This window comes from Pollicipes pollicipes, unplaced genomic scaffold, assembly GCF_011947565.3.
Source record: "Pollicipes pollicipes isolate AB1234 unplaced genomic scaffold, Ppol_2.1 Scaffold_3447;HRSCAF=4054_pilon_pilon_pilon, whole genome shotgun sequence".
NCBI lineage: Eukaryota > Metazoa > Arthropoda > Thecostraca > Pollicipedomorpha > Pollicipedidae > Pollicipes > Pollicipes pollicipes.
This window is the reverse complement of record NW_023596297.1, coordinates 178,586-202,036: the sequence shown is the minus strand read 5'-3', so window position 1 is coordinate 202,036 and position 23,451 is coordinate 178,586. Positions and strand designations below refer to the sequence as shown.

Here is a 23,451-nt window from a genome sequence, read left to right as displayed (position 1 = left end):
CCAGTCGGACCGGATCGGTTCGGTGCCCAGGTGGCAGGCGGAGTGCACAGGACACAGCCAGGCACCATGCAGTCACAAGCGGATGAATTGTGAGGAGAGAAGCCACGTGTAATTTGGCTACCTTTGTAAATGTAACATTGCTATGGAGAAAGAAAACTGTTAAGCAAGGCAAGGTAGGCAACGTAAGGTTTGGTAAATCAACCAAAGAAACCAAAACGAAACCAGTCTCGACAAAAGTTGAAACTTAAGCATCGGTGAATCATTATGAGGCTAACCGTACCCGGCCCGCCGGACAAATCGATCTGTGTGTCCCGACATTACACGGCCGGGCGAGGACCGCCGGGGGCTGCCCCCCCCCCCCCCCCTCCCGGCCGTCGCCCGGCGCCGCCCCCGGCCTCGGCCTGCGGGATCGGACTCGGTTCCGAGCGATACCCGCTCATTCAATGATTCAATAATGATCCCCGCGCCTGCCTCTGTCGCCGCAAAAGCGGCGTTCACATATGAAACCGTAATGAGCCCCGCTGGCGACGAGCGATGATAGATTAGCGGCAGCGGTGACGGCCTCCCCGCCCGACGCAGAACACCTCTCCGGTGCCTTCTGAGCTTGCAATGCGCGCGCGACTTCATGACTGACCACAGTTGATAAAGCATGTCAAATAGCACTCGCCCCTCTTGTATTCATGATAAGGGTAACCTACACGGTTGGTGGCGGCACGGGCGGGCGGTGACGGACGGGTGACGGCTTGGCAGGACCCGTCACAAAAGGAGGAAGAGGTAATGCATGAAAACGCATGACGCCCAGCCAGTCGCGAGTCGTGTTCAGTTACGCCCAGAACGCTCCGTACCTGTAAGGAGACGCCCGGGCTTTCCTCGTTAGAGGAGAGCACGCTGGCGAGGCCGCCGGTGATTGTCGCCAGGGGAGGCACGGAGAGCAGAGGTCGTCAGCACCGACGGCGCCCTCCCACAGCGGCTCGGGCCGGCGCACGCTGCCTCTGCTGACTGGTGCAGGTCATGCTCACAGGCGGGCCAGCTGGCATCACAAGTTTGGTTGTATTTGCCCTGCGGTGGCATACATCAATGCTTTTTGCCTGGTTTGTGGTGTTACTGGTTGCCGGAACGCCTGCGTTTTCGAGCGAACACAAAATAACCAGCTGATAATGGAAATGGTGTGGAACATTAAAAAAACCTTACAATGAAGCAAAAGTATTGGGGAATCGCACCCAGGCCCCTCCCATTTTTAAGGAAAGCCTTGTGAAATAAAAGCTCTGTCTTCCATGTCATAGAAGTCGCCGAGCAACTTCGTCGGTCAGTGCATCGTAACTGTCCCGGCCCGCCCGCGAGCGACATTTGATGCCTCTGCGTGATACCTCTCCGTGCTCCTGCATACTGGAACACCGCTGCATGTCTGATGATGCCACTTGGGACATCGTAAAGTCTATATATAGCTTACAATCACATATACATTACTAAGCTTTCCAATGAGTAGCAGCGCAGCGCCGTTGGACCTACACGTGTGCCGTGGTCAGGCGCCAGCTGGGAGCCTCGTGACGGCGTCGTGCGGGTCCCCAGATCGCTGTCTCACTGGGAACAGCCGTGCGGCGCGCGTGTGCGCTTGCTTCATGCTGTCTCCGCACTGTATCTCCGCTCTACAGCCACCGTGGGTGGGAATGTGGCCTCTGTCCCAGTCACGCAGGGCGTGTCTGCACAGAAACGTAATGTAAGCCGGCCAGCACGCCCTGCCAGTGCCGGTACTGCAAAGAGCGGTGGACGAGATGTGCAGACAAGTGCAGCCAACAGACGCATTTATTTACACCGTATCTACACCACTCCCATAAATTAGTTCTATCAAGTAAATAACAGACAACACTCGGTCCTCCTGTGCCCTGGACGCAACTGGCAGTAACAAAAATACTCTCTTCCCCTGGCCTCCCTGCTGCGCCGGCCCTGCCGAACACGCCCGTGCGGCGGCGGGTCCGCACGCGACGACAGTGGCGCCCCTACCGGCTGGAGCGAGCAAGGCCACGGCGCGCCGCCAGGCGGCGCGCAAGGACGGCGGAATGAGTCCGAAGGCGCACAGATATGGAAACTAGAGAGGGGCCACACGACGGCTGGCCACGCCCTCCCCCAACCGACCCCCACACACAACAGGCCAGCCGGCCAAGGTTCATCGGAATGTTAACACCCTCCCGACAACCACGGCGGCACCGTGCAGTCTCGCGTACCGGGAAATCTAGCCTAATTGTGCAAGTCTTCAGGCATGGTTGTCCCTTACAGCCTATGTCTTCAGGCATCCCTCTGTTCACAAAACTACGAACCACACGCAACAGTACATCAAAACAATGAAACACTTGCGTTTAATTAAAGTCGCGTGTAACTTCGATGTTCCACATTCGCTTGGTGCACGAGTGACGACGGCCCGCCAAACAATGCATAGACGGTTAACACCTGTGCATATTCAAGTGTGACCGTACTCCCTGTGCCACGAGCAGCACATCTCTGAGATACATGGTAATATCGTGGGCTCCAGTCCGCACGGGCACGGCGGAATGAAACAAACATGTCTGAGTTCGGCTCACATGATCACACCGACGCGCACGCCATAAAATATCACGTCATAATATCAGCGGCGGAGGTTTTGATTTCTGGGAGCTTCACGGAGCTCGGCCCGAAGCGGCCTAGGACGTGAGCACAGCACATAAAGAGAAGCGGAAGCATCGGTGCACGGCTAGCCAAGCTAACAAAGTCGGCAGTCAAAAGCGCTCAGGAAGCGGCCACATTGTAGATAACAAACCCACCTTATCTGCTTCACGCCTGACTGCAAAACGCAGCATCACCGTCCGAGTCCCGGGCAAGAGGGGGCATGACAACGCTGCATGTAATTCCCCACCGATCGGCGTCCCCCCGTTCAGCTGCGTAATTACAGACGAACACACTACAATGAGAAGGTGCGCGCGGCCAGCACTCGCGTGCCCTGTGTGAGGACCCACCAGCGGACCGGGCCGGTGCGGACGGGGCATCGCGCGCACCGAGCGGCCGCGCGGCCCGGCCAGCACCCTTTGATTCTCACTTGAGCAACAGGCGGCCCGGCGGCCGGTCCCGCAGCCGCGCGCCAGCCGCCGGCGCCGCCGGCATTGCACACCACAATTTGTACAGTGCAGGGGCTCCGCTCACCCTGAGCGCCCAGACGCTAGCCACCCCACTACCATAGACAGACGCGCCGGCGCCCGCGGTGCACATTTTGATATGGTTACCTTTGTCATGAGGCGGAGACAGACCGTGGAATGCTCCGTTGCTAGATCACAATCCGTGTGACGCGCGCACGCTCGCGCGCTAGGCCACCACGTCCAGCTCGCGGGCATCGTCCGACTCGTCGCGGTGTCGCTTGATGCCGTCTTCGCCGAGCTCGCGCTCGAGGGCGCCGCCGCTCGGGCGCCGCCTACCAACCACTAGTTCCATCGGCTGCCGCTGCACGTCGCTGGCGTCGCCGTTGGCCCGCTGCCGCTCCGCCTGGCCGTCGTCTTCGTCAGTGGGCGGCGCGGCCGGGTACAGCGGCAACGGCGACGGCGGCACAGCGCCCACGGAGCGCGGGTAGCGGCGCGGCATGGTCGGGATGCCCAGCTTCTTGATCTTGTCGTAGAGCGTGCGAGACGGCACGTGGAACTTGCGCGACGCCTGCCGGAGTGAGACGGTGTCAGCAGGGCTCAGGCCGGGCTGGACCGGGCCGGCAGCCACAAGGCTCTCACGAGGGGTCCTGACAGATCAGAGCGGGATTAGCCCGCCTGAGAAGTGTTTTCTTTTTAACAGCTTTAGCACTCAATCGGCGCTTTTTTATGATGCTTTCCCCTTCTCTGGCCAATTCGGGACAGACTAGCGTGTTGCACACACAATGTTGAAAATGACATGAATTGCACTCTAGAAGCCCACCATCACATGTTTTAGTATATACTTCGCTACATGAGACTACGGGACACATGTTCACGCATTCTATTCAGGAAACCATATGCACTAAACCCTTTGACTTAACGGTGGCAAGGAATACACAAGCTGGTGTAGGAGCCGATGGCATTTCATCACACGCTAACCTCAAGTTTTCGAACGGCTGTTTTAGCAACGGAAATCGAAATCGAAGATGGTGATCCAAAACAAGTGCGTGTTATAGATGGCGCCAGACCCGCGTACGAGCAGTGCTGCCACCTAGCAACCACCTAACGTGTGGATCTTTGAGTCACTTCAGATAATCGTTGCCAGAGGCATGGGAACTAGCAGAGCCAACGGTGGCTGAGCCCTCCCCCAATCAACTCCACTCAAACTAACGCATTTGCGCTAAATGAAAATATAACCGGAAACCTTTCAGCCCGCCAACTTGAAGAGGACTCTGTTTCCCTGGTCCTCGGCCCCCAAATGTCTGCGTCGGCCCCAAAGTCAGTCAGTCGTGTATGAAAAACAGCATTTCTTTTTTTAATAAACACGCTGATGCCCATGTTTATGCGGCTTCTGATATGATCTAGATGGACCAGGATTTGCACAATAAACGGTTTTTGTCGCACTTGGCTCCCGTCTTCATCTGTTGTTTCCGGCACGTCTTTGCAAGAAAAACGAGGCAAAAACTCACATATGGGCCATAACACAAGCTTCATGACACGAAATCGCTGACGTGATGTCTGCGTTCTTTTGAAGACCTCTCCAAATTACGCATGCCTCCTAAGCATTTTATTCTCCACAACCTCCGACCTCTGCGCTGCCGCTAACGCAGCACGGACACCGCTCGTAGCGCGCCCGCTCGCACCAGCAGCGCGCCGCCACCGGTGCCCAACTATCCTTTCTCACCCGTTGCTCCCGGTAATTCAGGCCACCTCTCTCTCCCCAGCTGGCCCAGACCCTCCCCCGGTCGCGCGGTGTTCGTACCTGGAGGGCGGTCATGCCGCCCTTGACGGCGTCGAGCGCCTGCTGCAGGTCCGTCTTGCTGTACTGCTTGTACCGCTTCCACTCGGGCCGCATCGGCGTCGGCGCGAAGTTTATGTAGTTGTTCATGTAGCTCGCTGCCGGCAGGTGGTGAATGGTCAGACCCCACACGCCCAACACCGGCGACGTGCGAACGAGCCAACGAGGTGAGGACGCGCTAATGATGAGAGAACGGGAGAACGAGAAGCGAACGAGTGCACGAAGCACAGACGAGCAAACTGGGAGTAAACACACAACCCAGTACAAAAGAGCAGACAGCGAGGGCGAGCAAGGCACAGCAAATGAGCGCAGACAATAAACGAGCAAAACGTAATGCCGCAAAAGACCTCTTTACGACATCACATCCCAGGCGCCTTTTCCCTGGTGCCAACGCCGTCCGCGCGCGGCGCATGCGGTACCGGTCCAGCTTGCACCACTGCGGCGCCGGTGAGCGTCCACCCATCCATCGCCCATTCACCGAGCGTCCGCGCACGCCGCTGCGCCGCACGCGCGCACCAGAAATGTCGCGTTTCACCGCGCTCGGAGCCGCACAAAAACGGCGCCGCCGGTGGCCGGCGGGCCGGGCGTCGGCCGCGACAACGGCGGCGACGCGGCCGCAGCACCAGCTGACGACCGCCGGAGCGGCGCCGGAGAGCGCTGCCGGGCGGCGCGCCCGCGAGGAGGGGCGCGAGACTCGAGGCGGTGCGGCACCGGAGAGCGCTGCCGAGAGCGCTGCCGGGCGGCGCGCCCGCGAGGAGGGGCGCGAGACTCGAGGCGGCGCGGCACCGGAGAGCGCTGCCGAGAGCGCTGCCGGGCGGCGCGCCCGCGAGGAGGGGCGCGAGACTTGAGGCGGTGCGGCACCGGAGAGCGCTGCCGGGAGCGCTGCCGGGCGGCGCGCCCGCGAGGAGGGGCGCGAGACTCGAGGCGGTGCGGCACCGATGGCGGAGAAGCCGGGACCGCGGGGCCGCCGAGGTCAAGAGTCCGACACACCGGCCAGGGAGCCCACGGAGCCCAGGTCACGGGGCCCCAGATCACGGGCCGAGGGTGACAGCTCTCCACTCCAGAAGGCCCTGGACTGCGGAAGCCCCGACTGCAGAGGACTGCCGCGCGGCGCGGGCGCCCGACAGCGGCGGCAAGGCGCCGCCGGAGCGCCGACCTCCGTCTCCCGCCGACGGCGCCTCTGCCGCCTCCGCCACGCCGTGTCACGCGGCGGCGGTGTCGCCGCCTGACGCGCATGATCTGTCTAATGGCGGGTACAGTTAGCCGGGGGCCGCCGCTGATTGCCGATGCTGCGCGGCCGCGCGCAGACGCCGCGACGGCTCGGCCTCCGCTTATTTCCGCCAGTCTCGCCGCGCCGAGCGGCGCCCGGCTAATGTGCAGTTCGGCGGGACGGACCGCCGCCGCCGCCGCCGCCGCCGCCGCCGCCGCTGCCGGCCTGCACCGCGCCGCGACAAAAACGGCCGCCCACCGCTGTCGGCGGGAGCGCGGAGCGACGCGCCGACAGCCTGCCGACAATCGGCCGACGCCGGGAGGAGCTGCCAGGTACCGGGCAGGCGTGGGGCACCCATCGAGCCGGCAGGCCGAACCCGCCAGGCCGCGATGGGCTGGGCTCAGCATAGCCCAGTGGCCTGAACAATGGAAGGTGCCCGCGACGAGGCATGTACCAGCGTCCAGACTGAGAATGAGAGGTGAAGGCTAGGGTGAGTAGCATATTTCGTGACACATCCGGCCAAAGGGATTGCTGTTAATCCCAACAACGAGCAAGAAACGACTGTTAAAGAGGACATAGGGCCGGGAGCTACCAAGGCTGCACCAAGCCAGTGGTGTCGCCAAGGGTGAAGCCACTGGGGCCATTATCCCCCTGGAGGAAATCGTGGAGGAAGGGCTGAGGCCGATGGGCCCAAGTACCTTTAGCAGTGTAAAGCACTCGTGGGGCGACCCGGTAAACCAAAACGGGCCCGACGTACCAAAACTGGACCCGAGCCTGAACAAAATCCCACGAATCCAAAGATAGGACCAAGCGCCGATCGGAGCGGCTGTGTCACACACACACACATAGCACCCCCGGTCGCAACATGCGAACAAGCGAAGAATGCGACACCCGGGACAGATGTACGGGCACAGGTGTCGGGAGCGCGGCGGCAGCTGGGCTCTTTGTGATGGCAGCTTCTCGACGACGTTGGTAGCGTAGCAAAACGTGGGCTCCAATAGGAGCCCGTGTCAACACCGGATGTGCATACCGCTGACGAGCTAAACATGGTTCGATGAGAGGTAGTGAGGATATGGCTAATTGGTCTCGTTATACGAACAGATACGTTTGCTGTAGGCGCTTCGATCGCTTTATCAGACAGCGCTCATCATCATAATCATCATCATCAACATTGTCAGGGGTGACCACGGGAAGCATGGCGCCCGGCGTATTCCAGAGCCCATCCCCAGACCGTCACCCCGCCACCTCCGGCGCTGCCGTCATCTCCCAGTGGCCGCGTCTCCCGCCTCATCCTCCTCGGTTCCCGCCGCCGGCCGCTCTCCGCCCGCTCGCCGCGACCCGACCTGCGATTGACGAGGCGGCGATCGCAGCGCGGCTCCCAGCGCCGCCGCCGCACATGCCGACCGCGCCGCGACAAAAACGGCGCGCTGCAACGGCACGCGGGGCGCGCGGCGTCCGGCCTGACCCGGCGCCGGTGCCGCGCCGCCGCCGCTGACCCGCGCGAACACTGACCTGGCCGCGCCACGGCGCCGCGCGGTCCCAGGCGGCGCGCCGCTTTTTGCCGCCTGTTTACGTGTTTCCCATTCATGCAGGCCAACTTTATGGGCCTTTCCCTTTACGAGCGGGCGCCATGTGAGAGGTGCTCTCATTAAATATTGAACCCGGCCGGACGATTATTAATACCGCTGTGAAATTGCCGTTCGGCCATGTTGATGGCGGAAGGCATGGCCGGCAACGCCGGCCGTTGGCGGGGTGGAAGGAAGGGTGGACACGGGCAGCTCAGCTGCTCGGCTTCACGATGCAGCGCCGAGCCGAGCGTCGCGCTAGTATTGCTGAAGGCGAACTGCTGAATCTTCCGCAAGTGATCTGTCCACTGTCGAGTTCATGACATGATATCCTGACTCCCCAAGGGCGGTCAAGGGACAGGACCAAGGTATCGTGGTTTGACGGATGCCCGAGTTCGCGCACGAACGTGCAGTCCGAAGCGTCAAATGAGATGTCAGCTGATAAGACACGGCAATATAATGCATCTTGTTAGATAGAACCACATGTGCAACATAGTGGCCAATGTCCCTTCAGAGCTACGTGCAGAAGTCGGTAACCATACATACAGCTTGCCTGACCTGAAGCAATGCAGGCATCCACCGCTCACAAAGAAGCCGCGACTCTCAAAGCGCACTGATAATACGATCAGTTCCACACGCATTCGGTTCTATACATCTGCAGGTCTATAAAAAGCGCCTCACATTACCATTGCTCGCTTTCGGTGCTCCATCTCATGCAAAAGAAAAGCGAAATGCACAAGCGCTGCAGCAGTAAGGAAGGAGGGGATGGGGGCTCATCAAGCCCGAAAAAGCGGACCGACGTGGCCGGGGGGATAATATGTAACGACAGTGAGGACGGAAACACAGTGAGGACGGAATAGCGATGAGAACAGAACGACAGTGGAGACAGAGCGGCAGTGGGGACGGAACGGCGATGAGGACGGAGCGGCGGCAAGGATGAGGCGGCGGTGAAGACGGAACCACGGAGAGAGGACGACCGATGCGATCACTGCGAGAAGCACCTCAGCTCGCCCGTTGGCACGCACAGTCGTTTCTGCAAGCGCCGTTTTTGTCGGTAACACCAGCCAGGCAGGACGGTAATCAGATGGGTCGCGCCGACAGCAAAACAAATCCTATATGTGTGTGTGTGCGTGCGTGTGTGGAGGGTCGACTGATGTCCGTCACGCCTTCGACGAGCCGCCGGCGTCCGTTTGCGTTCCAGTAAGTCCTCCCACCCTGCGTGGTGCCCGTGCGAAGAACCAGGTCCGTTCCGTCGAGTCTGACCCGCTGAAGGCCGCGGCTCCGGCTTCCGCCTCGAGGTCCACCGTGCAAAGGACCAGGCCCGTCCTGTACGGTCTGACCCGCTGAAGGTCGCGGCTCTGGCCTCTGTCCCGCGATCCCCGTGCACAGGACCGGGTCCGTCCCGTCCGGTCTGACCCGCTGAAGGTCGCAGCTCTGGCCTCTGTCCCGCGATCCCCGTGCACAGGACCGGGTCCGTCCCGTCCGGTCTGACCCGCCGAAGGTCGCAGCTCTGGCCTCTGTCCCGCGGTCCCCGTGCACAGGGCCGGGTCCGTCCCGTCCGGTCTGACCCGCCGAAGGTCGCAGCTCTGGCCTCTGTCCCGCGGTCCCCGTGCACAGGGCCGGGTCCGTCCCGTCCGGTCTGACCCGCCGAAGGTCGCGGCTCTGGCCTCTGTCCCGCGATCCCCGTGCACATGGCCGGGTCCGTCCCGTCCGGTCTGACCCGCCGAAGGTCGCAACTCTGGCCTCTGTCCCGCGATCCCCGTGCACAGGACCGGGTCCGTCCCGTCCGGTCTGACCCGCCGAAGGTCGCGGCTCTGGCCTCTGTCCCGCGGTCCCCGTGCACAGGGCCGGGTCCGTCCCGTCCGGTCTGACCCGCTGAAGGTCGCGGCTCTGGCCTCTGCCCCTCCCCTGACAGCCGACGTGAGGTCGACACGGGCCGGTGCCGCCATTTCGCGCCAATCACGCACACGCCAATTCACGAAAAACCGCTCGCGTGCAGCGCGCCGTGCAAAAACCGCCGGCAAAAAGGCCGCCCGCCGACATCTGACCAGCTCTAATGATTCAATATATGTATACAAATCAGATGCGGTCTGAGCGTCGGCCGCGGCGACTCGTCGCCAGCCGGGAAAAAACGCCCCAAGAACGCGGCGTCTTTTTTCCCGGCCAGGCCGAATCATCAGGCCGATCACCCGCACGGAAAGTATTCATACCGGGCATCTCAATTTTACGTCGAACGCGCGCGGCGTTCCCACGCGCCGGCCGGTGCGTGGCGGGCGGCCGGCGGGCGGGCGGGCGGGGGACCCGTCGGCCCGCCGCCGCTGACGACTTCATTTTCCGGCCGGTCCGGTCAGCCGGACACCGGAGCACCCGGTGACCCGGCGGCCGCGCCCGCCGCCCTGCCGGCCGCGCTGACGCGGGCGCGGGCGCCGGACGCGGCGGGAGGCGCCCGCCGGCGCGCCGGGCTGCCGCGAGCGCGCCCTTCCACTGAGATCAAGATGAGACGGGCTGTGCGGTGGAGCGGACGTTCGACAGGTCATTACGCCAATGGTGAAATGTGAAGACCATTGAGGAGGGATCAGAGTTTTTACTTCCGACGCGCTTGGGGCGGTCTTTTGAACGAATGGGCAGACCGCCGCAGAAGTACGATTGCAACAGTTGTGCCAACGGCCTGGCTGATCAGGCAATCGGTTTTTGCTGGCAGCTACGTGGCAAGACGGCTGTTTAGTAACATGCGTACTTTTTGTCGGCGTGGCTTGACCGTGCCTATGAGGCTGTGATTGAGCTGATACACTCGATAAGATGTTGTATTCAGCTGCAGGGAGCGCGCAGATGACTTCCCGCACTAGGTGTGCCTGCACCAATCTCGTCACAGACGCGGAACGGGACGCTTCTGTCTGACGGCGGCGTGGCCGTAGTACGGCCGTTGGGGCCAGTCCGTCAATGCGGACACGACGCGTCCAGCCAGCTGGTTGAAGTCTGGCGAATCAGGCGGATCGGCGGCGAGCGTCCTCCAGCGTGATTAGTGCCGTATCGGGCCGCCAATACATCGATACAGAGATGAACAGGCAAGGGTTAATCATACCGTATTAGTGGTATAAGCAACCGGCGGTCAATGATTAGGCGGAGCTGGCACATATTGCCAATCAAACCGCGCGGCAGGACGCGGATAGCCGGCGCCACGCGGCCGACGGGCGCACCTCGGCCTTTTCCCCGTTATTGCAGTGAGGAGGGAGATGAGAGCCCGGCCGAGAGAGTCTGTCCAGCCGGTCCGGTGACAATCGAAACTCTCATCACGTCCACGGAATGGACGCGACGGCTGCAGTCGCCAGCGATGTCAACAGAACAGCGGCAGACCAGGACACGCACGGGGCGTCTGCAAGGTGGCGGTCTGGAGTGTCGCCATGAGACGCTTGACGTCGGGTTTCAACAGAGCTTTGTGATGTCACCATACGTCAAGCTGCCAAATCAACCGAGGAGACGACAAATGTAGTCGTTTGTCTTGCCTGTACGGCAATAGGTATCAGGAAAATATAACCTGGTGATCGGTCCCTACTGGGCTTGGTGACCGCACTTTCAAACCACGGTCATCGCATGTTTTAAACAAGATTTGATTATTCTGCTTTCAATAGGTCCCATAATACCACATACCTGACGTCTCCCAGCCTCCACGTCTTGAAGACCGGCTGACTGACAGCACTCGGCCATAGCCATCTCCCAGAATGTCCGGGATCCGCGTCCAGGCAGGAGAGACTGCCTCCTGGCCAGGTCAGGCTGATCGCCAGTCCTCCAGCCCCGGTCAGATGGGACAGCCCGCCCCGCTGCTGAGCCAAGCCGCCGGTCCAGCCCGCTGACGACCGGGCGGACCAGGAGCCCGACCGGGCCCGACCCGACGGGGGACCGGCGCCGCGCCGCAGCTCGGCCGGCCCGGCGCCGGGTCAGCGGCGCCCCGCCGTCGCCGGCAGCCAGCGGATATTTGGCACTGGCCGCCGCGCCGCTCTAATGACCGGCGCCTCTCTCCGGCGGCGGCGGCGGCGAGAGCGAGCGCGCCCGGCCGCCGGGCGGAGTGGCGCGCGGCGCTCGGGTCACCGCCGCCACATAAACAACCGGATCGTGCTCTCCGGTGCCGGCGCGATCAGCCCAGCCTCCGGCCGCCGACGCCGCTCAAGAATGCCGCGTCGTGGCCGGCCGCAATATACGATCACATATAGCAGCGGCGGGGCGCACGGGCGCGGTTTTTGCGCTCGTTGAACAGCCCGGGGTGGGCGGGCCGACCGCGGCGCGCCGGCCGGCCGCCCTTTCACGCGCGCCGCCCGGCCGCGCCGCGTGCAATGCGTTCCGGCCGGGATAAACAGCCGAGCGCCGGCCGCTCCTATTCCCGCACCTGCAGACCGCGCGCGCAACCGCTTTCTAATGCCGCGGCGCGCCGGCAAAAAGACGGCATCCGCGGCGCGGCGTCGGGGTTGCGACCCTGTTGACGCCGGTCGTCGGCGCGGCGCCGCCCGGCGATAGCGCTCGTTCCGCCGCTAATGGCGTAATCGGCGGCGGCACACGCCGACGGCCGGTTTCGCACGATTAGCGCATCGGCCGCGACGCCGGACAAATGGCGAGCGGTCGCCGCCGGCGGTGGCAAGGCCGGCCGGGAGCGTGCGCCGCCCGCCCGCCGAGCGGTCCATTACCGTGCGAAAGGCGGCGCGGGCGTGGGCGGCGTCGTCTTCGGCCAGGTCAAGCGCTGGCGACCGGCCGATCGCGCGCTTAATTAGTGTCAAAATTATAGTCCAGCGGCGGTGCCGCCGCCCATAACCGAGCGCCAAATAAAAACCCAGCGCCGCGGAGGCACCGACACTGAATCCATTACGGCAGTTAAACAGCGAGGCGTTAATTATTTTTTACCCGTTGCCGGCGCGGATTCGACATTCATCAGCACGGCCGCGCCGCCCGCCGGCGGGACGCGAAATACCATAGCTCATCGTCGCGGCGGGCCGTCGGCGATGCGCCGCCGGCGCCGGCCGGGCCGCATGGAGCTGTCAGAGCGCCGACCGCGCCGGCCGCGCCGGCCGCGCCGCGCCGCACCTGCGGGCTGACCCGACTGGCCCAGGCGCGGACGGCGCGAACGGTGCGGCCACGGCCGACAGCCCCGCGCACTGGCCCACCTGACGTCACTCCGCGGCCGTCGGCCCGGACGCGCGCACTCAGGCAAAAAACCATTCCAGATCCGAATTGACGGTCGTAAAAAGGGTCCTCTCTCATGCGAAATTGGGAAAGGTCATCTACCCGCGCGGCGTTTTTTCTCTCTCGCCCGAGCCGAGCGGCACTCTCGGGCGCCGGGACGCCCGGAACCGGTCGGCGCGCGGCCCGGCCGGTCCCAATCATCCGCGGCCATCGCTGCCCGGCCAAACGAGTCCCGCGAAACGCGACCTGGCCCGCCGCCGCCGCCCGTGTGAAATCGCCGGGGAATGGCCGCTCGCCCGCCCGGCGGCCGCATCAATAAATAATCCGGCCCGGACGCTCGAGATGCCCCGGAATGCGGCCGACAACAATGAGTGAAAAATCCGCGCAGATCAGCTTTTGGCAAAGGTCGTCGACCGGGGCGAGCAGGTGATAAACAGCCGAGAGGCGGCGGCTGTACCGCACGCCGCCGTCCCGTCCGCGACCGGCGGCGGCGCTGGCCGGAGCCGAGCAGTCCGGCAGAGCGGCTCTGCCGTCGCCCAGCTGACCGGCCGGCCGGGTCAGCGCGAAGGCGGCGTCACACCCGAGCGCCCGGTCACGCCAGGTCGGCGGCGCCCGGCGCCGGCGGCCAGCCGCTGCGTGCACGCACGCGGCCGTCATGAGTGGCGTGCCGGCTGGCCGTGCCAGGCGGACGACATCGATTGGGCGGCGGCGACCGGCGCGGGCGCGTCGCCGCCGCCGCCGGACCCCGCACCGCCTCCCAGCGGCCCGGCCACCGCCATTAGACGCCAAAAACAAAAACGTTGACAGCCGGCCGGCCGGATTAAACGACTCCTTCCAACGCGAGCGGCGGCGGCGGCGGCGGCCGGTGGGCGCCCCTCGCCGCGCTCGGCGCTTCCGTGCCGGCCGCGCCGCCGCCTCCAGCGCGATGATTGCACTGAGCGCCGGGGCGGAGCTTCTGCGCCGCGCCGCCCGAGGGCAGCAGCGGCGCAGGCAACGAACCGCCGTGCAATAACAGACCTAGGCCAACGTCTTCTCCATTGGCCTATAACTCAGAATGCGGTCGCTAGCTATTCGCTTCAATGCACGGCAAAAACGGGCAGAAAAACGCGCAAACAGCTGGGTAATGACAAACAAATCACAGAAAATGACATGCTACGATACAGGGATATGGGAAAGGGAATTGGGAAGCGGAGCGCGCTGCGCGCAGACAAACAACTGATGAATATGCATGGATAACTGCACCATGACACGGGAGTCCGCGAGAGGGCGACAGTTTCGTGGATGGACGGGACAACTTTCGCCGCGACGTCCCGCGCGGCGCCGGCCGCCGACTCGCATCACTCTCGAGCGCCCCTGACAGTGTCTCGAGCAGGCGGGGGTGGTCGCCAGGGGCTGCCTCCTACATGAGACCGGGGCCGAGTGTGATCTGCCGGCGAACGGCGCCGGCGACGGGCCGGGGTGCCCAACACGGCAGTCGATCGACTGTGCGGTGCCGGCTCGCCGGGCCGCGTACGCCTGTGAAGAAACGCGGGCGAGCTAGCAGAAAGGCAGACGGAAGGACGCACGGAAGGACACACGTAAAAACGGACACGCAGACACATGCAGACGGACGAACAGGCGGGCAACAGTCAGTCGGTCTGTTCATATATACCTTTCGAGTCACAGTGCACGCTTATACAGACAGTAAGCGTGCATACGTCCCCGCACACAGACACACACAGACACACAGACACGCACGCACACGCCACGCACGCACGCACGCACGCACGCACGCCACACACACACACGCACCACACACACACACACACACACACACACACACACACACACACACACACCACACACACACACACACACACACACACACACACACACACGCACACCCGGCCAGACACACAGACACACACACGCGGCCGAGGGGCGGCAGGACACGGACACGCACCGGACCGGAGTGAAAGGTGAAATTGGAATAATAAGTCGGGCATCATTGCACGGTGACGTGCGCCGGGCGGCGATTCGCGGCGATAACGCGGGCAGATGTGCCGCGCGATACTCACACAAATTGGAGTCCCAGTGGGGCGGCATCTCGCCCACGGAGCCGTTGCTGATCTGGAAAACGGCAGACGGACGCCGGTCAGGAGCGGAAGGAGCGGGCGGGTGCCGGCGCCTGCCAGGCTCGTCGCAATGGTATGCGGCGAGAAGCGGGCATCGCCAGAGTTTGCGCGACAGTGACAGACACTTTCAAGCAGACTGGGCCTGCCGAATGCGTTGCGTGAAATGTGTAGAAAGTTAGGCAAACTTGCCTGCTGTTTGGTATCGTGCTTCTCGCCAGGAGCTTTACACTGTTATTAATTCCGCAAATGTTTGGTCACAATATGGACCCCAGGGAGCGCGAGTACTATGGAGCCCTGGGGTCCTATGGAGTACCTCTTGTTGCATCTGCATTGCCGCCGGGTTTGGATCCTTAAGTTAAGGGCCGAAGAAACGGCATAGCGAGACAAAGTTTCGGTTTTCGGGGTGGTTTATGATGAAGTACTGAGCTATGGGACAACGATCTTTTAGTCGTTCTTGCAAAACTAACATAAGGTGACCTTCTAGCAGGTCCACCTGAAAAGCCCGATCCGTTTACAAGGCGAGGTCCGCCAGATCACATAACCGACGGTCGACGTGACAACGCAGAATCTGGTAACGGATGAACTTAACAGAACATACCGATGATGTGACACGGCAAACACGTATCTGGTTGCATTGTGGCATCCCGTCAAATGACGCTAACTCGAGGTCATACCAGCGACCAGACACTTCCTTGTTTGGCGAATGACGACAAGACAACTTCTGCACCTGAAACTCCGTAGCGCTTCGCGATGTTGTGGCTTCGCCATGTGGATGACGCGATTATAATAATCTCACATAGGCACTTTTTTTTGCCAAGGTCTGAGATGCGCGATTCCCGGTGCCGCTGAATCTCCGTTCAAAATACGTCGGATTCCCACCACCACAGCTTCTGCTATAAAATGACAGGTGACACCGTCACGTTTCACGGCAGCGTACGGCGGACAAGCAAGCTGTGGTAGGCCCAGGACGGAGAGCGGGTCAGCAGCGTGGACTGCACCCATGCGGCGGCGGCGGCAGGTGTTCGCCGCCCCGCCCCGTCGGCCCCGGTGCGCCAGGCCGATCCCGCCCGTCAGCCGCGACGCGGCTCGTCGCCTCGCGGTCCGCTCCGGGCACGTTGACACTGCCGGCGGCGCGGCAGCAGCGCCGTGAAATTGCCGCGCGCCGCCGCCGTCGTCAGTGCGTCGGTTTTGCCGCGCGGACCGGTGGCGCTGGCGTGTTTTTGCCGCCGGTTGCGCTCCGTCGGCGCGGCGCCGCTCTCACACGGCCGCCGCGGCCGCACGCAAAAAGAAACCACGCCCCCCCGGCCCGCCCGGCCGGCCGGCCGGCCGTCAGATGGACGCCGCGCGCGCTGTCATCAGCCAGCCCGGTCCCCAGGCAGCGCCGCGAGCCGCGCTGGCCACGCGGCCCCACCGGCACTGGCGGGCCGTTCTGGTGCGGTGACTGCAAGCTGCGCTTGTGTCAGGTGTCACGCTCATTCGCATTCTATCCGATATCCAACGTGCCGTCTCGCCGTCATGCTTGTCCGCAGTCGGTGTCTTGGCGTGAATTTTGAATCGGCCGGAACACCATCTCCTCGACTTCAGCCTGAAGTGGCTGCCATCTTACACCGTCCGTTCACACATTGGTTAGGTACTGGTCGGGTCGAGGTGTCATTCAGGATTCACGAGTGCGGATTCACGAGGAGGACAAGTCGGAATATTTCCAAAGCCTCACACAAACTTTGCCGGCAGCGGAATTAAGCAAATAACATCTTGATAGAAAAGCAAATCGATGCATTAGCCGGTGTCAACACTGTCACGTCCAATTGTCCAAGCCCACTTGTGTCTCAAAGAGGAAACAATATCTGAGATTCAAACTGATCATAACTAAGAAGAAACCGAAACTATCCCTAGCAATAGTATGGTTAGAGCCTTAAGGGCTAACTAAATATTATATCGGAGAAATAGGCAGCAGTTGACTGCTGTAAACCTCCCTGTCCTACGAGCTCTGGCATAAATCAAAAGAAAAGTAGCTTTGGCGAAGGCGAAGCGACTGCGTAGAACATGTCCGGCCAAAAGCACACCCACAAAATGCTTGGAAACGCATTCTTTCCGATATCCAACTTATCCATCTACCCTTACACAGCTATCTACCCAGAAGAATCCGAGCTGGTGCCCTACCGGCGCCGCGACCTGTCGCACGGCGGTCGGCCTAGGGGGAGGGCGCCGCGGCGCGCCGGCTAACGGCACGGTCGCCACGCCGGCCCGACCTCTCGCCGCCTCCGCCCGGCCGGCGCACGCCCTCCCGATATTCAGATCACCGCGCCAGTGCCGCTCACGCCCTCCCAGCGCCCGTTGCACGTTCCGAAAGTGCGGCACGCACAGCGCGCCATCATAACGGCGCGCGGGCGCACGCATAAATTCCGCCGCCAGCGGCCAGCCTTTCCGCGTGTAACTGGGTTAGGCCGCCAATAAAGCGTACTTTCATCCGGCCGGCGGCGGCGGCGGCGGCGGCGCGGCCGCGCGGCCGGCTTGTTTGCTTGCACTGGCGCGCACATAACCCGTTCGTTGCCGTCTGGCCGCGGGGCGGGCCGCGCGGGCCGCCGCCCGGCCGCCGCACCGCCGCCGGCCGGGCGGCGGCGGCGGCGGCGGCGGCAGCGGTGTGCCACTCAGCGACGCAGGGACGATGGAGCTGGGAAACGGTCGGAATCGCTGGAGCAGGGAAGTGGGGTCATTGAAGAAGGGCGCGCCTAATGGAGCAGGAATATGATCATTGGAAAGGGGCGTACATGCGCACTAGACCGAGGAGAGGACCATTGCAGAAGGGGTGTGACCACAGGAGCAGGAGCATGGGAAAGGCTCAGTGGAGAGAGGCATGCTCGCCGCGGCAGGAACGGAATCACTGGATAAGGGACACACTCGCCGGAGCAGGACAGTCCTTGGAAAGGCACACGCTTGCTGGCTCAGAAGCACTGCCACCTGAGGGCGAGCATAATCACGGGGCCGGTAGCGCGATCAAGCAAACATTGCCCGTATCTCCCCCGGACCTGGAGCCGGCCACTGGAGTAGTGGCGGAGCGGCCAGAGCAGCGGCCGGCGGACTGCAGCCATCGCCGGCGCTGCTGCACGCTCGGCGTGCATGCACTGCCGCGCACACATGCCGTGCGGCGGCGCATGCAGCCGTGCAAGACCAGACCCACACCACGGCGCCTTGGTGCAGGTCACGGCACCGCGTCCATCGGCGTGTCTTGGGGGCACGCGTCCGTGTCTGCTCTCTGCGGGACGCGTCAGGCCGCCCGGCCACCGTGCAGCTGCCTTCATCGAATCAACCGTGCCAGTATGAGACAGGACAAACAAAAAACTGGCCACGCCAGTTATAGACCATGACGTGTGTCCGATGGGTAAGTAAATTTCGTCCGGACAATTGGCCCTTACCAAGTCATCGACAGGTTCATCGCGCGGCCAAAGCGCCGCCGGAGGGCACAAACGTGCGCATAAAGCGCGGCACCAAGGGCGCTGATGAACTGAACAGCCTGTCATTACTGCATGCAGGATAACATTAAATTACCCCACCAGAGGTTGGGGCAATCATTACCAAATTAACAGCGCCGGGAAAACAGATCGCCACCGGCAATAAGCTCTTCCGCAGCATAAAGCAGAGGTTTAAAGCACGTGTATGTCGTGTGCTGCAGCGTGCCGACGATAACTGAGAACACGTCCAAGATCGCGTGATGACTGATTGTGGCAGACCCCACCGATGCCTCCTGGTTTCATCGGGTGACCAGCTGTCATGATGGAAGCAGCATTGTCGATCAGTGGAAGTGATCGGCTCATTCGATGTGAATGATGAGGACCAATGATGAAAAACTATTAAAACATATGTAAACTCCATGGTGGGGGCTTTAAGGTTTCCAGAGGATGCAGCTGCATCCAGAACACACACACACACACACAAAAACGTTAGAAATACGGCGATGCATGGAAAGAGCAAAATTACAAAGCCCATTTGGATCTACAACTTTTTTGGCAAAGCTTTGTTTGCGAACTTTGCCATCCAGCTGCAAAATTGTGAGTTACCTACGTACATAATTCGAATGCAGAGCATTCCAGTCACGATAAAGCAAAACTGCGCATGACATGGCAGTAGCACCAAAGTTAGGAGACGGTGATAACAAGATGATGGCAATATACCCTTCATGACACCTGTCCTGCTGCCGACTAGCCATCCAGAAATTGCGAGCACACGCGTTCATTCCCACACACAACTTAACGCCGATACCTGGCATGCACATCCTGGTCTCACCCATCAAAAATCCTAAACTCTCATCAGCGCCGTCTGCTGACACCAGGTGCGGACTACGCCGACACCAGGCGCGGACTGACGCCAGAACACCGATCAGACACAGTGAGCCGCGACACGGCCCCGGAGATCGGGCCGACCACGGTGCCTCTGTGCAGTGGCGCCGACACGGCTCCGAGCATGGCACGGAGTACCAGGGACCAGCATGGTGACACGCCTGCCAGGAGCAGACTCCCGGGCTCCCGAACAGGCGGCAGGCAAGCTCTCGCACTCGACTAACGTCAAGCAACGCATCCGCGCGTGGATACATACCGCTGACGTGCTTCCCAATACTGATGCCCTCCGCATGATTTGTTTGCAATGCTCGTGACACTCTCTCAGTGTTGCGTTGGTGTGTGCCGTGTATTTTTGACGGATGGTTCGTGTGTTTGCAGGGCCATCTGCGGCCGCCGTTGACATCTGGACATCTCCCTGCGTGTTTTGTCCCGCTGTTCACAGTATGTCTTGTGCCCGCAGTGCGGTTTTTTCCTTCGGACCGTGTCATGTGTAAGCCGCGAAGCCCGCCTATTGCAAAGAGACACCCCGCGTGTTCGCCGTTTGTTTATTACGCTGTCAACCGGCACGCCGCTTTGTTTCCGCTCAACAATGCACCATTGGATGCCGTTCGTCCGCTGGTTTTCGACCATTACGGACAGGCATGCCGCGCACGTATCGTGTACTCGCAGCTTGTTTAACCCATCGCTGATTGATACGTGGTGCATCTGCTCTGTGTCGAGACCATTCTCGACACATGTATTATAATGTGTGTTTTTTATCTCTCCCAGGTGTTTAAGCTGCTGGTGACCGCCATGCCCTGTTTGCACTGTGTGTTTTGATGCGCTTATTTGTATGCCGTGCGCCGTCTGTGTGTTCAGCCCGACGTCAACAGGTATGCCGCACATCCCCTGTGTGTTCAAGCCCCCTGGTGACAGGTATGCCGTGAGCTCCCCCATCTGTCCAGCCCCTTGGTCAGCCGACACGCCTGTCTTCCCGGGCGGTCGACGCCGCCGTCGCCGGGTCGGCGGCCGGCGCGCGGTGTCCGGGCGCGCGCGGCGCGGCTGACCGGTGGCCGCTGTCACCGCCGCCGGCCGCCGGCGGGTCGCGAATCGGCGGCGGCCGGCCGGTTTTTGCGCGACACCAGGACCGCCCGGGCCGCCCCGGTTAGCGCGGCCCGCGCCACAAAAAGCGCCGCGCTGTCGGCGCCGCGCAATTAGCGGCCGGCCCGGCCCGTGACCGTGGCTATGTGGCGCTCCAGGCGCAAATAATGGCGGGTCATACTCGAGCGCCTGCGGCGGCGGGCGACACTCCCACGCCGCCGATCGGCCGTCGCCGCGGCCCGTTACCGCGCGCGCGCGCGCGGCTCGCCGGCGCCCTGCTCCGTCGGCCGCGACGCGCCGCCGCCGACACCGGGCGCCACGCACGTGAACCGACTGGCGATCCGGCGCCGGCTGCCGGCCGCCGGCCGCGATCTGCATGGGCGCCCGGCCGGCCGCGCTGGCAAAAACGGACATTACCCCAACAGGTCGTTACTCTGCGCGGCTCTTTACGACCAGGAAGGGCCAACTAGCGCAGAGTCAAAGAACGCATTCATTCTGCAGGAATTAGGGGGGAGAGGCGGAGAGATGAGAAAGTCCTGGGCCGGTGCACGCCGGGCGCCGGCCGACCGCGAGATAAATCAGCCGCGCTGGCTTCAATAATAAGCCGGCGGGCGGGCCGGCGGCGCAGCGCAAACAGCGCCGCAGCGCACTGCATTCAGCGGCGGCCGGTTGGGGCAGGTCGCCGGCCGGGCGGCGCGCCGAGCGCGGCGGCGCAGCGAGGCGTACACGCGTGCACGCGGCGCACCGCCGCACGGCAGGCGGCCGGCTCGGCTGGCAAATGCCGTCACGGTGCCGCAGTCGAGATTGCCAGGCTCGTGAACGGAGGCGCAGCAGCCGGCGCAGCAGCGGATGCCGCGGCACGGACTCGCACACACGCGCGCGCGCGCGCGCCCGCTCGCAATGGAGCTCCTGATGAATCGTGCTGCCGTGAAAATGGTGCACCGCTGATGGGACAGACAGGAAGCGTGCGGTCCTTCCGAGTGTGTCAGTGGCGGGGTTGAAATGAGAATCAACGCGCGTTCGGTGCTCACTTCTGAGCACGCCGCTTACCAGCACATCAGTGATTAAGTGGAAGCCCTCCAGTACGCAAGGCAGTATTGCAGGACAACGTAAACCAGACAAGCGAACCTGCTTTTCGGGGTTACAAAAAACTTCACACAGTTTTTAGCCACTCACCATACTTTCTTCTGTCTGTGCCAAAGTATGCCTGGACAAACGCATGCGTTGTACACTTTGTGATCACGAGATGAACAGCAACATCCACGCACATCGGTCGTGGGTGGAGTTGCGGCAAAGGCAAACGTTGCCTCGAAAATGAACTCAGCAAAACCCTTCTAACATGTAAATGATGGCACCAAAGTGAGTCAACAAGCTATCAAGTTGTTTTCCTGCATGTCTGAATCAGTATTTGACAGGACTCCGTCAGTGGCATTACACGTTATAATCCATTATAAACGTCTCATGCCACATTAGCAGGCACAGCGCTGGACAACAATAGTGGAAGCTAACACTGCCACCGGGCATCTGGTCATCGAGCACGTATCAACGGTTCTTTCCGGCGGCTCAAGCGTCGGAGAAATCTGCGTTTCTTTTTTACGTCCCTATGCCTGAGATTCAAGCAGAGAACACAAGCCCTTCGCATTCAAATGAAGCCTGATAAATGACCACGACACGCTGAGTCCCATCACGTCAGACTCGGTTCATGATATCGGCGCGGTCACCAGCACCATCCAAGTCAATCCGGGCCTATCAGACAGAGGTAGCCATCGGGGGTAGGCCTCAACCCAGACGAACCCGGACTCGGGCTCGGACTCACTCTCTGGGACCTAATATCATTCTGGTAGGGTAGGTCAGGTATGTTTCGCTTGGTTTCGGTTCACTTCGGTTAGGTTTGGATGACTTGAATTAGTATGAACCGGTTTGCATAAGATTCAGCGCCGCCTAATCGTGCCTCAGGGAGGCCATAAGCGCATGGTTACACTTTGGTCATCATACCCGCCTGCAGTTCCGCAACACTTTCAATGCCGGAAGGTGTCAGTACGCGATGGCTACATTTACATCACTGAGAGTGGACTCAGAACCGGGATTGAACACTTCATACAAGGCCTGGGAACCGGTCTCCTATAACGCGAGCTCGGACTCGATCTCCAAGGACTCGGACTCGAAGTTCGGACTCCGAGCCTGAAAAATCAGACTCGGATCTGACAACCGTTCACTCGAGCCTCAGACCCATGCTCGGGCTGCTCAAGACACCCGTAAATGGGCTCGAATTATTGCTTCTGGACTCGACATATGTCTGGTAACGGCACGTGCGTGTATTGCTCCTGATGTCTATCACCGACGGGTGCAGCCACGGCAGACACCTATGCAGTCCCCGCGTTTAACACGGGGCAGACGGAGCCGCAGAAGACACCTGCACCAAACCCGTGTCCACTACGGGCGCAGCCACGGCAGCGACCCGTACGCACCACCCCCGCGTTTCCAGCAGACACCTGTACCAGGTGCGTAACCCCAGCGCCAGCTAGCCCGCGGCGGCAGGTACAGTCCTGGTGCAGACATACGCCTGCAGGTGCGGCCATGGCCGGCCGGCCGGCGGTGGCCGCCTCCCTGCCGTTTCCCAGCAGACACCTGTACCAGGTCCGTAACCCCAGCGCCAGCTAGCCCGCGGCGGCAGGTACAGTCCTGGTGCAGGTATACACCTACAGGTGCGGCCATGGCCGGCCGGCCGGCGGTGGCCGCCTCCCTGCCGTTTACAGCAGACAAGCGGCAGCCCCAGCGGACACCTATGCCAGGTCCGTAACCCCAGTGCTAGCTAACCCGCGGCGGCAGGTGCAGTCCTGGTGCAGGCATACGACTACAGGTGCGGCCATGGCCGGCCGGCCGGCGGTGCTCCTGCTCCCTGCCGCTCACCTTGTCTATGTCGGGCTCGCTGGTCGGCGTGCTGGGCGCGCCGTGGTTCTCCTCCGACCCCGTGCTGGACATGACCTGCGGACACGGACGGCGGTCAGCAGTCGCCCCGCGGAGGGCCCGAGCAGCGG

General features: G+C 62.0%; 1 protein-coding gene across 1 annotated transcript in view; it reads right to left on the bottom strand.

Moving 5' to 3' along the window:
* Window positions 1-1,788: 1,788 nt before the first annotated feature.
* LOC119091443 (protein tramtrack, alpha isoform-like) overlaps window positions 1,789-23,451 on the bottom strand; it is a 44,591-nt gene continuing 22,928 nt past the window's right edge. Inside the window, exons 4-7 of the mRNA XM_037214238.1 lie at window positions 23,324-23,398; window positions 14,943-14,994; window positions 4,906-5,039; window positions 1,789-3,672 (exon numbers count right to left, since the gene is read on the bottom strand). Of these exons, the coding sequence (XP_037070133.1) occupies window positions 3,331-3,672; window positions 4,906-5,039; window positions 14,943-14,994; window positions 23,324-23,398 (603 nt within the window). The 3' untranslated portion in view covers window positions 1,789-3,330. The remainder of the gene's footprint in view (window positions 3,673-4,905; window positions 5,040-14,942; window positions 14,995-23,323; window positions 23,399-23,451) is intronic.